We start from the raw sequence: 14740 nt of genomic DNA on the forward strand, positions 1-14740 counted from the left end.
TGGAAAAGTGTTTCTTAAAAATCCTTGATCTCTGTAACCTGTAGAGATCACCTTGAATTAAATAGCCAGCATTCCAGGGTCTATCAGGCATACATACAGCGTGATGCCTCCATGTGACACTCTTGTTTTCCTTCCATGCAGGATTCAGGCCAAGCACGCGGAGCTTCGTGAGTGCCAGCCTATGGTGTCTGGGCCAACGCCAGCACTCCCTGAGATGGAGGACGACGAGTTTGACCCAGCCTACGCTCGGGTCTCTTGCTTTCTCCCAGAGCCCACGCAACAGCCTGCCGGGCCGATTCCCATGCCGGGGGGTGATGACGGCTCTCCAGAACCGGGTTATGAACGGGTTTGGGCTGACGAGCCGGGAGGGGAGCCAGTGGAACATAGGGCTGAGCAGCAGTGCAATCCCAAGGATGATTTTGACATTGATTCTCTGTATGCCAAAGTGGACAAAAACCGCCATTCAACAAGACCTGAAAGGTACTGAAGACCAGTTCTCTGATAAGAAAGCTTATTAATCGTTGCATTTTTCAAGATAATGTTCTGTCATCATCTGGTGTTGTCGTCTATACCTGCTGATTCTGTCCATATTGTCAACTTGGAGCTTTGTTGCTTCACACTTATCTCGTGTCTGTATTTCTCTTGTCGGTCTCTTTCCACCCACTCCTCTGTTGGCTTGTCGACCTAGCACCCACTGTTGTCCATCTCCTGTGTGAGCCATCACGGTTTGTTAAAATTTCATATTTTGACATTTATCCAACGTGCAGTGCAAAGGACACTTGGGTTATACAAAAAGTGAAGCGGTGCAGAGAAGACACCAAAGATGATTATGAAGTAATTGTGATGTAGTTAAGAACATAGTAATGGTAATATGGATCATCATTTATGGGCAATGGTGTCACCAAGGTTTCTGCCCTTTTACACAGAAATATCAATACAGGAGGTCATTCTGTCCCATCATGCCCTTGTCATGTCCACACACCCCGACTAATTCTATTTTTTAATGTCTCTACTCTCACTGCTGCGATCACCTTCCCTGGCACATCATTCCAAACATTATTGTCTCTCTTTGCGAAATACGCCAACCTTGCTGGTGTCTTAACTCTCATTTTATTTACCCTCCAGCTAAGGCCCCAGACCTAGTCCTGGTCCCTGAGGTAATCCACTCACAACTTCCCAGTTTGACATACTCCGACTTACAACCAATCTCTGCACCGTATCCCAGAGTCAGTTCTCAATCCAATTTGCTTCTCTACCATCATGGATTATAATAATAATAATAATAATTCATTTATTTTGTATAGCGCTTTTCCAGAAGCCCAAAGGCGCTTTGACAGAGTGGAAAACATAATGCATAACAATACATGAAAACAACAATTGCAAAAAGACAAGAATCAAGAAAACAAACAGCAGCGATATACGGCATATATATAAGACAAGAATCAAAAAGACAAGACAAGAATCAATAGGGAAATATTTAAAGCAAAAGGAGGGAGAAGGAGAAGAGATAGTCAGGGGTTAAATGCTGTGGGTTGAATGTTGAATGCAGCGTTGAACAGGTGGGTCTTTAGTGATGTTTTGAATGTGGTGAGTGAGGAGGCACAAGCGGGCTTTTCCAGCCACTACCTGTTCAGGATTATTCCAATGGTAGTGTAATTGGGTGGCTGGTGATATGTGTGTGAATATATATATATATATATATATATATATATATATATATTTAAAGGGCCACAATCATGGATTTTTTTGACGAGATCTGTTTTAGAGGATGTTATCCCTAAGCCATTAGCACAAAAAAAAAAAAAAATTGGGAGAATAATAAGCAGTTTTAAAACCGTGTTTTAAAATCGGACTATTTTCACTTTCATTATGCAGATGAGCTATTTTCGTCTATTTGAATGACTGTCACAGGTGCACAACTGAAAAAGTGCACCTAGTTTCAATTTACTAACCAAAATAGCACATACACATTTCTTGTAAATTTTGCATTACAAAATATTTTGTTTCTAAAGATATAATTTCACAATTATTTTTCGAAATATGCCGAATTACGAAACTACAAATGCCGAATCCGCCAATGTCACGGGTGGAAACCCCACTTCATTTCCTCACTCTGCTTCAAACAACATCTCTATATTTTCATTCCATTGATACTGTAGCATTAATATAACAAACTAGATGGTATGCATAGAATAATTTCCCTGCACAGTCAACTTGGTGAGAGCCAACTCTTCTGTTTTTAATGGTTTGATCCAATATGGCTGCCAGACCACGTGAGGGATAACATCATAAATGTATATTCTCTAATATAATTGTTTCATAGATCACACTCAATAAATTTCAAACTGAACAGACTAAGCGTTGTCCCTGTCGAATTATGACGTCATCATTAAGGCACAAATAACGTCATCGTTAACAAAACTTATTCCCGATATGGAGTTCTTTACAATGAGCCACCTTTCAATTTTTTCCATGGAGCGGTTTTGGAGATATAGAGGTGCGACGTTTTTCGATTTTTCCAAGATGGCGCCTGTAGCACGTGACCAATGACATCATAATTATCATTAAAATATTCTACACGAGGAGGCGCCCCTATGGTTAAAATTTTGTGTCCATCAGTTCAACAGTTGCAGAGAGAAAATAATTCATACTGATCAGATGAAGCGTTATACTTGTTGAATTGCTGTTATACTTGAGGCGTTATACTTAAGGCGTTATACTTGAGGATGAAGCGTTATACTTGAGGCATTGGGGGACAGAGCAGGGTGCCTGTGAAATGTATGGTTAAAATGGTTAAAATTTATTTAGTTAATTAGTTATTTTAATTAGTTATTTTATGGTTAAAATTTTGTGTCCATCAGATCAACAGTTGCAGAGAAAAAATAATTCATAGTGATCAGATGAAGCGTTATACTTGTTGAATTATGACATCATATGGAAGGCACTGATGACATCATCATTAACATATCTTATTTCCCATGGGGAGTGCTTGACAACGCATCATGTTTCAATTTTTTCCATGTAGCAGTTTCAGAGATATAGAGGTGTGAAGTTTTTCCAAGATGGCACCTGTACCACGTGACCGATGATGTCATAATTATCATTAAAATTTTTTACAGGAGGAGGCAAACGCATATGGTGAAAATTTCGTGAAATTCTACAAGTGGAGGCACTCGCTCCTATTGTAAAATTTAGTGTCAATCAGACCAACGTTTGCCGAGAAAATGAATTTTAAAAATGCAGACACGTACGTATGCCTCACATATTTAACCGAATGCTGAACCCTGATTTTCGCTTTGCGAGTGTAGGGTAAATACAATGTTAAAATACTCCTGATGCAAACGCATATTTACCGATCTGACGTGACAACCAAAACAGACAAATCTACCAGCGATAAAGGGCGGATATGAAATACTAATAAATAAATAAAATCTAAATTATAATTGTATTGAGAAATTTAGAAACGTCCTACCCACCTTAGGAAGAGTAATAGTGGTGTTTAGGTGGAAACTCAAAATCACGATTGTATTGAGATATTATCAAACAGCGAATGTTCATGATCATGTGTTCACATCCAGATAGGGACAAAGATAACTACTTGAGGAATAGCTCTGAGCTTGGCTCACATGGGCTTGTCTTCAAATCAACATGTAAGTCTTGCCCATGTCTAGCCCGGTACACTCCGCCGGCAATGGCACAATACTAGCTAGAAGGCTGGGCAGACAGCTCTGGAAGCTGAAGACTGAGAAGCCGAAAGCAATAATATCCCAATCAATCAATGATTTCTTTTATTTTTACTCACTGGTAGAGAGAGGGGAAGAACCCTTTTGATCATATATATTTATGGGAAAGAAATGGTTTATTGCAGTAATCATGAAAATATGCGTCAAGTTGACCGCCCGAGGGTTGAGGGGGGGGGGGGGGAGGGTGGTGGTTGGGCGACATCAACAAAGCTGCAGAGGATAATATTCTGGCAAAATGTTAAAATAAAATGTCTTGTCTGTCTTTGTATTTGAGTATTATGTCTACGAACCATAGAGGGTCGCAATGGGGCACTGTGTTGGATTTGTGGCTGAAAAGTGTCGGTACGGCATCGTGTTTCTGCAATATCCGAGACTTGTTTCCCAGGTAGTGAGCCTATTGATCAAATACGAACACTGAAGGCTTGAAGTGGTCTTCATAAACAACACGATATTTTGATTGAACATACGTTTTGTTGTTGAATTTGGTTGTTCCTAGGTATTTCAACCATAAAGCACAACGTTGATGCTCTTTTCATGAGTCATGGATGCAAAAAAAAAAAAAACGACTCCTGGGTTATGTGGACAAATTTTTCGATGATTCGAACAGTTAAAAGCTTGGCACATCGACATCTTGAACGTCAGAATAACTTGTGATTAAATGCAGACGTTCGCTCTGTCAATGAATCGTGCACCCATGACGTCACTCGAATGGACGGAAGTAGCTCATTTGCATACCGGACGTGAAAATAGTCATATTTAAAAAAACGATTGTCTGGCTTATTATTTTATTTTTTATAAAAACTATAAAATATATTAAAATATAAAATAAAATTTTATTTTTGTGCTAATGGGTCAGGGATATCATCCTCTAAAAAACATATGTCTTCAAAAAAAATGATGATTGTATCTCATCACACATCCTATCACAGGTGTAAAAGGTGGATAGGGGTGGGAAGGTGGGATATAAGGAAGAGCTCTGAAACGTCTTATTAAACTTCTCCTTCTCATGAACATGATTTTAAAAAACATTATTTTGCCTGATATTCCTGATGATATCTTCCTCGAATTACCTCCTTTTTTTTTTTAGCATACTTACTGTTTCATTAACTACCTTTCTGCATACTCTAGCAACTCTATCAATCTGCCTCGGATCCATTTTCTTTGTATCTTTTAAAACCTTTATGTACCTTTCGATCACGCACTGCCTAATCTCCTTGCCTAACCATGTTTTTATTTCCACTCCTAATTTGCTATTGTCTGGAATGAATTTCCGCTGCACCCTGCCCGTGGTATCCTTGAATGCTTGCCACTTTATTATAATCCTCCCGTCCTGACCCTGCAAGATCCCAATCAATTTTTACTTAGTTCCTGCCTCATCCCCTTTGAATCTGACTTTCTGAAGTCTAAAGTCTTTATCTCATTGACCTTGGTTTCTACTCGCAACTTAAGTCCTCTTCAGTACTATCCTCACTCGTCACTAAATGCCTCCCCCAGCCTTCCCTGCTCAAACCTCAATCTGCTCTCCCATGTTTGAATCTCTACCAAGTACCAAATATAGCAATGCCTTACCACATGTGGGCTGTTCTACGAGTTGACATTTGCACCAAGTCTATTAACTCTTGCTTATATATTTACCCAGTACCGTAAAATGGGGTGAATAGGGACAGCAGGTGAATAGGGCCACAAACTGAAAAAAAGTTCGGAAACTTTTTTCGCTGAAAATTGATAACCATACTGATTTGTTGATATTTGGGTTGAAAGTGTTCTCTTGTTTTTTTTAAAAGCAACTTATAGTCCCTATTAACCCCATATATTGGTTAAATAGGAATAAATAGGATTTTTATGGCTGTCCCTATTCACCCCGTTTTACGGGTGAATAGGGACAGTCACTAATACAAAAAAAAAAAAATCAAGAAACAATCCTGAGTTTCCAACTTATTGCTAAATTGATAGCTCAGATGGATGCACATAATATGCACCCATAATATAAACCACGGTGCCAATGAAAAAAAAAATGGGATAAAAAGTTTCTCCAAACTGTCCCTATTTCTTGATTATTATTTTTTGTATTAGTGACTGTCCCTATTCACCCGTAAAACGGGGTGAATAGGGACAGCCATAAAAATCCTATTTATTCCTATTTAACCCATATATGGGGTTAATAGGGACTATAAGTTGCTTTTTAAAAAAACAAGAGAACACTCACTTTCAACCCAAATATCAACAAATCAGTATGGTTATCAATTTTCAGCGAAAAAAGTTTCCGAACTTTTTTTCAGTTTGTGTCCCTATTCACCTTGCTGTCCCTATTCACCCCATTTTACGGTAATAAGTCTCACATTATCCCCTCTAAGGTGTGGTTAATGTTTCGAGTGTTAGGCCTTAGTTGGAGCAAAATGGAATATCTGGATAGACAGACGACCTAGGCACAGTGAATTGCCATACAACCGACAGTGCTGGGGTCACCCCCAAAGTTCTGTCACACCACTTGTAACCTCTAACGTAAAATGTCAAGTTATTTATTGATCTGCTTAGTAAATATTGTAGTATGGAGGAAATCACACAATGCTGAAGCGATGAAGACCTCCTTAAGTGAAGATCTTCGTGATGTGGAAAGAAAATTCACAGGAAATCCACCAATAATTTTTGCGATTCTTCCTCTCACTTGTCTGCAGCTGGAGAACTGTTCATCGATGACGGTATTACAATTGGCTTGAGTTGTCCACAAAAGACCCGACTGGAATTATTCCATTCGAATTCGTGTTGGTCTGTTCAGTGTTCCTTTATATGTACAAAACGGTTCATGACGCTTCAAACCCGAGCTCAAATCCCACATCCTCTCATATATGCATTTGTCTCCTGTGTACTAATGCCCTTATAGGTCACATGATGTCTACTAATGTCTTCATTCTATACATGATTTATGTACACCCGTTGTAGATGGACGATATAAAATAAATTAAACAATTCCCATGTATTTTAATTATCAAGAAACTGTTGTACCTTGTAGACTTTAACCTCTATCTATACTGTATCACCAATATCACAAACGATCATCATTTATGCCTCCCTCCCATTCATTTTCTATACCTTCCTTCATCTACAAGGGTATCCCCCACCCATCACCCTCTCTTTCTGGTTTCCCATCCCTCTGTAAAGTCTTAACCCTCTAAGCCTGCAAACAACTGTTTACACATATAAACTCTTGTGTCCTCCATAACAAAACAAATCTCCCCCCCCCCCCCCCCCCATCCTTGGCAACATCATTGTGAGAACCCGGTTTCCATGACGTCATCCTCTCACTGCTTTCCTGCCCATCTTGTCTTGTTCCCTCAGTCGGAAGAACGAGCTGCTTTTACATTTCAATTTCTGCTGCCATTCTCCCTGACCCCTCCATCGAACGCTTCCCATCCTTCCAAAAGCTTGTCTTTCAAACATGTCCCACAGGTTCAAATCCAATTATCCCATTCTTCACAGCCTTATTCTACCCACCACTTTATACACAGTACCGTACACTCTTTCGCTGTGCTCTTTTATATTCCTGATAATAAGGCTCTGAAAGTGACCGTATCTTAAGGGGTCACTCCGTTCCCCCCTCACCATCAGCTTGTCACTCCTTTCTCCCCTCAACAGAGCCAGCCTTTCCATAAAGAGGAGAGACACCTTCATTTCTTCTGAATCGGTTTTCTTTCCTCACTCTGCTCCATCATGAACAATAATGAATCTAACTCTGTCTCTATTACTCTACATTATTCTATAAACTCTTCTCTATTGTATCCATGAGACTGATGACCTTCTCAGGACTAGTCTTCTCTTCCAACAAAAATTGAATCTCCCGAATGAGTTGTGTCATCCCTTCCTGAAATGTTGAGCAATCCATGAGACTGCTGACCTTCTCAGGACTAGTCTTCCCTTCCAACAAAAATTGAATCTCCCGAATGAGTTGTGTCATCCCTTCCTGAAATGTTGAGCAATCCATGAGACTGATGACCTTCTCAGGACTAGTCTTCCCTTCCAACAAAAATTGAATCTCCCAAATGAGTTGTGTCATCCCTTCCTGAAATGTTGAGCAATCCATGAGACTGCTGACCTTCTCAGGACTAGTCTTCCCTTCCGACAAAAATTGAATCTCCAGAATGAGTTGTGTCATCCCTTCCTGAAATGTTAAGCAATCCATGAGACTGATGACCTTCTCAGGACTAGTCTTCCCTTCAAACAAAAATTTAATCTCCAGAATGCGTTGTGTCATCCCCTCCTGAAATGTTAAGCAATCCATGAGACTGATGACCTTCTCAGGACTAGTCTTCCCTTCCAACAAAAATTGAATCTCCCGAATGAGTTGTGTCATCCCTTCCTGAAATGTTGAGCGATCCATGAGACTGATGACCTTCTCAGGACTGGTCTTTCCTTCCAACAAAAATTTAATCTCCAGAATGAGTCGTGTCATCCCTTCCTGAAATGTTAAGCAATCCATGAGACTGATGACCTTCTCAGGACTAGTCTTCCCTTCAAACAAAAATTTAATCTCCAGAATGCGTTGTGTCACCCCCTCCTGAAATGTTAAGCAATCCATGAGACTGATGACCTTCTCAGGACTAGTCTTCCCTTCCTACAAAAATTGAATCTCCAGAATGAGTTGTTTCATCCCCTCCTGAAATTTTAAGCACTCGTCTCGATTTCTCATCGACGGATTTTACGAAGGCGAATGCTAGTCTAAATTTTCAGGCTTATTATAATCCAATACTTGAAAAACTAGACTCGAATTAAACTTTTCATAATCCATTGGTTAGAATTGCTATCCTTCAGAGGGGAGTTTCATCCGGCTGTTCCATTTTTAGGCTTTCGCTTGAAGATGTTTCAGATATCATGGTACCTTTCTGGAAAAGGGTAGACCATTGTGTGCTGGTACCCTGACTGTGTTTCACTTTCTGTCCTAATCTACAGAGAACACTCCATCAATGGGATGTCCACAGCCATTTAATTGAATGAACCAGCAGGCAGGTGATGCACACACGAGAGAGAATGAAGTTCGATATTTAAGCTTGGCTGATGGCAGAGATGAGATTTTGAGACTTTTGCAGATGTACCAGTGGATTACTCGACATACTTTGTTGTGCCTTTGGGTGTACAGCTGCTCTGACATGAGTTTTTTACATCCCGATAGGAGGTGGCTTGTACTTTCTGTTTCTACCGCACACACGAGAGAGAATGAAGTTCGATAGTTAAGCTTGGCTGATGGGCAGCAGCGAGTGCAATTGTCATGGAGAAGGACTAAAAACGTTTTTTTGTCTCAAGCATATGATCGACTAACTTTGATATGGAGAAAAACTTTGTTGAATGGAAACGTTATGAACGATAGGCAATTGTGCTGACGGGGAGCCACAAACTTATCCGGAAGCGTATTTGCTTTGTCCGGTCGCCAAGCTCACACAGCCAGAACTGTCTTGCACATCATGTCTATGAAGAAACAAGCAAAATGCATTTGGGTCAGAGGTTCATCAAAATCCTCGTTGGGTATGATGGCGACGGAAGGTGCATTATTCTAAGTTGGCCTCCAATTGTTCCCATCTGAACCCATGGCTCGTGATTCAGGAAACCCAGGTTTAAATTCCATATATACGAGTACAAAATGAGGGTGCCTATTGTCTATTGTAAGGTCCTTGTGATTCATGGAAAAATACACCTATGTCTTTTAAATGTCTTCGTGCAGAATGTGATATACTGTACAGTATGTACGAGCTCCTCCATGAGAAAAACACTCAGGGTTCAGGAAAACAGAGCCAGCCTTTCCATAAAGAGGAAATTAGAGACAAACAAGGCCTGGTTAACTCAAACCCAGAGGCACTTTGCCTGGAAGGAAGAGACTGCTTGTTATCTCCTCTCTGCACAGAGGCTCTCACGACCAGCTGGCCACACCTCTCGCGTCCCACTCCGATCCAAGGCTTGTAAATCCGTGCACGAGGGCGGCACCAGTAGAGCACATGATCATTTGCACTCATCCTGGCAGGAATTGTTCCAACTCCCATCAAATAACAGTTTGCCATTTACACTGTGTGGTCTCACTTCCAAATGGTCTTGCTGCATATTCCGGGTCATTGTGTCTTAAAAGGAGCTCGTCCATCAAGATCTGGTGGAGCTTTTTATTAATCAAAATGGTTTATTGATACTAGATCTGATTTTTATTTTGTTTAACTATTTGCACAGTAAGGAGGTGTGTGTGTGTGTGTGTGTGTGTGTGTGTGTGTGTGTGTGTGTGTGTGTGTGTGTGTGTGTGTGTGTGTTTGGTCATTATCTCCATATGCAGGTTTCAGAAGGTGGATCGAAGTCCTCCCAGGTCTCGAAGTATTGCAGTTCCAGTTCCCAGTATTCCAATTGCAGTTTGTTTGTCATAATATTCACAAAGATGGTTTTTAAGATCTCTGTGAGGTTCTTCTTTATCATTTCCGTTGCTCCAATATTTACTGGTACAATTTCAGTGCTCTTCAGCTTCCAGTATCTGTGACTTCATTTTTGAGGTCTTCGTATTTGGTCAATTTCTTGATTTCTGTGTTGTTTCGGCCAAAATCGCTGGGGACTGATAACTCAATTAGCAATGCGGTCTTTTCTTTTTTTGTACCTCACTACTATATCCAGTCGCAATGCTTTGTTTTCTATGTTCACACTTGATGGGATCATTAGGTCATACGTGAGCATTACTTCCTTGTTTTCAGTGGCTGCTTTTGGTTCATGTTTCCATGAGTTTTCTGTAACTGGGAAATTGAGACTTTTGCAGATGTGCCAGTGGAATACTCGCATACTTTGTTGTGCCTTTGGGTGTACAGCTGCTCTGACATGAGTTTTTTTTACATCCCGATAGGAGGTGGCTCATACTTTCTGTTTCAACCTTGCAGAACCTACACTTGTCTGATTGACTCAGTCCCGCCATTTTGTTAAAGCCATTGGTGTAGTGTTATAACGTGGGCATTTATAATTTGCTCTCCATCCCAAATGAGCTGACCTCTTCTTAGCCATTGCAAAGAGTCTTCTTTGTCTACTCCCAATCTGTCCAACTCTTTTTATACCATCCTGCTCTTATCGTTTTCCCAGTTGTTTGTGTATATCTATCTGTTGACAGTTCGTTTTATATTTTTCTTTCTTCTTTTTTGCAATTGTTGGGGCTCGTTTTGGTTTCTTGTGTGACATATTCCGTGTGTGTGTGTGTGTGTGTGTGTGTGTGTGTGTGTGTGTGTGTGTGTGTGTGTGTGTGTGTGTGTGTGTGTGTGTGTGTGTGTCATTGGTTGTTATTTCCATATGTGGCTTTCAGAAGGTTGAACAGAGTCCTCCCAGGTCTCAAAGTATCTACCTTCGTGTTTGTGTGTATTTGTATGAGTGTGTGCATGTATATGTGTTTATGTGCATGTGTGTTTGTGCGTGTGTGCATGTAAGTTGTTGCCTGTTAACTCCACATTTGAGTGGGTTTCAGGAGATAGAATGAAGACTTACTACCAGGTCTCAATCTATCCACCTCTGTGTGTGTGTGTGTGTGTGTGTGTGTGTGTGTGTGTGTGTGTGTGTGTGTTTGGCAGCCAGTTTTGGGAGCGCTTTGTACGTCCAAAACCAAAGTTAATTCCTCTTTCTTTGTCCTCTGCCAGTATGATTCAGATAAAACACAAATGGTTGTTTTTATTTCCCGTATTACCAGCACTTTGTAAACGAGCAGAAAATGTTGCAATTTCAGAGGAAACTCAATGGAACGTAATGACAACTTTCTTATTGCCTCCACAATCATATCCTCCGATCTTATTCCCGAAATAAGCATCCATTTTCTCCAGTGCAAAAGGCAGCTTTTGTCATTAGAGGGTTAAATGCCATGTTGGGGGAACGGGGTGGGATAAGACGGCCCAATAGTTGCATACAGTCGTGCTGTGAATTTGTAGAGAGTTTGAGTGCTGTCTATTTGAACAGAAGTTACTCTGTCCTGCCCAAGATCAAATGGTGGAGGATGCCGCTTGATATCGCTGCATCTTCCATCTTCCTGTTGATGTCTGTATGTGCGCTGCTTCCGTCCCCTTTGGAGAGAATCAATTTGTGGAACGATCTTCCACTCGTGTGAACGTTCAAGTTAAACATATACCAACGGGTTCATGTTAAACCCGGTCACGGCAGGGTTTGTAGGTAGGGCCGTGAAGAGAGTGGACCTTGTTAGCTTCTTGTCTTCCTTTCCTCAACCTAAACACATAAGACAAACTTGCATTGAAGCATCCTCGTTAACCCTCAGCCCCGATTCCCAAATAGTCCCTCCTCTTGTTTATCTTCTCATTTGTACACAAAACACACTTCAGTGCGAGTAAAGTATTGCGGAGTACCTTATGTATTTCCATCGCTTGCTTATATTCGCTTGTGTTCACGTTTATATTGCTGGACAGCACGACAAAACATTTATCTGACAATTGTAAATTACCTTTAAAATACTCCAAACATTTATATAGGGTTTGTAAGATTGAGGCCTGGTGTGGATAGGTGGTGGTGCCAAAGAGAGTTCTCTGGTCTTACCCAACGTTATTTGCAAGAAACTGGTCTATCTGATGGTTGATGATCTTTTTTCTTCCCGTATTATTACGAAAACGTCGGTTTTCACTTTAATTCCCTTCCCTGTTCCAATATACATGTATGTATGTATGTATGTATGTATATATATATATATATATATATATATATATATATATATATATATATATATATATATATATATATATATATATATATATATATTGTTGTGGATATGAGAATTGTGTTTTCTTTATTGTGTAGTAAATGGTAAAATATCACCCTCCTTCCTCCAGTTGTGTATAAAGGTCAAAAGGGCGTCCCTTAGTTAGGTCATATATACAATCACGTTAGCCAATCATAGATTTCCTCCTTGTTGGTAGTTTATTTCCTTATTCTATGCAGGTTAAGGCTGTGTCTTCCATTAATTAATACTCCATTGCACCGAACTCAAATAGAGTAGATTCCCTTTCATTTCCATTCCCTTTCATTCCCATTCCCAAAGCCTCGATTGCCAACTGCATTTGCCGCCATTACGGCGTGGTCAGCTCGGGGAAGAAGGGCGTGCCCGCCCATCGTCATCAAGGGTGGAGCCAGAGAGCCCGTGCCCACCAATCGGCACTGCGGGGAGCGACCCGATGGGCATTTCCAAAGGCCGGCGGCTTGATCGCCACGCGCCTCATAAAAGGGGGTTGGGAGGGACTGCTTAAGCAGATGAGTAAGGAGTCCACCGCAGTTGAGTCCACCGCAGTTGAGTCCACCACAGTTGAGTCCACCGCAGTTGAGTCCACCGCAGTTGAGTCCACCGCAGTTGAGTTGAGCTTCGACAGCAGTTTTGACCCGCTGCTACGAAGCAACGCCGCCGTGCGAACCAGATTGAGGAGGGTCGGCGGCCGCTCACCTCGAGCCTTGCCGTTTACACGAACAGGACCTGCATCCTTCCAGCTCTGTGGACCACCTGGACCATCCCCTCCTTCCAGCCAATCGTTCCTGCCTTCATTCCCCATTCGTGTGAGTCTGTCTTTTGTTTGTTCTGTCCTGGGTTAATTAAGACTGTAATAGATAAGCTAGAATTTTCACTGTGTCCGCTTCTTCTTCTGTATTTTATTTTATTATCCTTCCTCCTCCTTGGTTTATTTTGGTTCTAAATAGTCGTAATAAATTATAGTCGTATTTCAAACCCTTTTCGTCTTCTTCTTCTTCACATCCGTCGTCTTTGTCTTTTCCCCATTGAATACCTGTGGCACGATTTGGCCAACGTTTGAGAATCGGGTCTAGTCATTGTTAACAGTTCGTGCCGCGGCTGCCATCCGCTCGGCAAATTACCATCTTATCCGCGGTCACGAACGGGGCTGTGCACCGGCCTTTCAGGAGGTCGCAGTGCAGGTTCGGGGACCACGTCGGTCAGTAACAAACGAGGGGACTAATCCCCCCTCAAAGGGGAACCAGAGGCCGACGTTGGGTTCCGCAACAATATATATATATATATATATATATATATATATATATATATATATATATATATATATATATATATACATACATACATACATACATACATACATACAGTCACGTGAAAAAGTGAGTACACCCCATGTTAAGTTTTGACTTTATCAACATATTTCAACATACAGCTATTTGATCTTTATTTCAACAATATTGATAGATAAAGGTGATATAATATAACAAATATCATGAAACATTTACATTTTCTAGTCCATTGTATAATTTAAATAAACATAAACGCAAATTTTGCATGTGGAAAAAGTAAGTACACCCTTGGTTCTAATAGGTGGTATTGCCCCCTTTGGCAGAAACAACCTCAAGTAGGCGTTTCTTATAACTGTCTACCAGTCTCTGACATTGACTGGGAGAATTTTTTGTCCACTCCACCATGCATAATTCTTTCAGCTGTGCGATGTTTGAGGGGTTTCTTGCATGCACAGCTCGTTTCAAATCCCCCCACAACATCTCGATGGGATTTAGATCCGGGCTTTGACTTGGCCATTCCAGAACCCTCCATTTCTTTCTTTTCAGCCATTCCTGGGTGGATTTACTGGTATGTTTAGGGTCATTGTCATGTTGCAAGGTCCACCTTCGGTTGAGCTTCAACTTCCCGACAGATGGCCTCACATTATCCTCAAGCACCCTCTGGTACAATGTAGAATTCATTATGGATTCTATGATGGTGAGTTGCCCAGGCCCTGATGCAGCAAAGCTGCCCCAAACCATAATATTTCCACCACCATGCTTTACAGTTGGTATGAGGTTCTTGTGGTCAAATGCTGTCTTTGGTTTTCACCAAACATGGTTTCTGGTACTGTGGCCAAATAGCTCAACCTTTGACTCATCTGTCCAAAGCACATTGTACCAGAAGTGCTGGTCTTTGCCTGGGTGTTCATTGGCAAACTTTAGTCTTGCCCTGATGTTCTTTCTGGACAGCAAAGGTTTCCTCCTGGCATACCTCCCAT

General features: G+C 41.0%; 1 protein-coding gene across 2 annotated transcripts in view; it reads left to right on the forward strand.

The window, feature by feature from the left end:
- Positions 1-14740, forward strand: part of PARD3B (par-3 family cell polarity regulator beta) — a 257615-nt gene that overhangs the window by 221427 nt on the left and 21448 nt on the right. For both annotated transcript variants that reach the window (XM_068122712.2, XM_068122711.2), the window contains one exon: positions 142-480. In XM_068122712.2, the coding sequence (XP_067978813.2) occupies positions 142-480 (339 nt within the window). The remainder of the gene's footprint in view (positions 1-141; positions 481-14740) is intronic.

The sequence above is a fragment of the Myxine glutinosa genome, chromosome 7 (assembly GCF_964187855.1).
Source record: "Myxine glutinosa chromosome 7, kmMyxGlut1.1, whole genome shotgun sequence".
NCBI lineage: Eukaryota > Metazoa > Chordata > Myxini > Myxiniformes > Myxinidae > Myxine > Myxine glutinosa.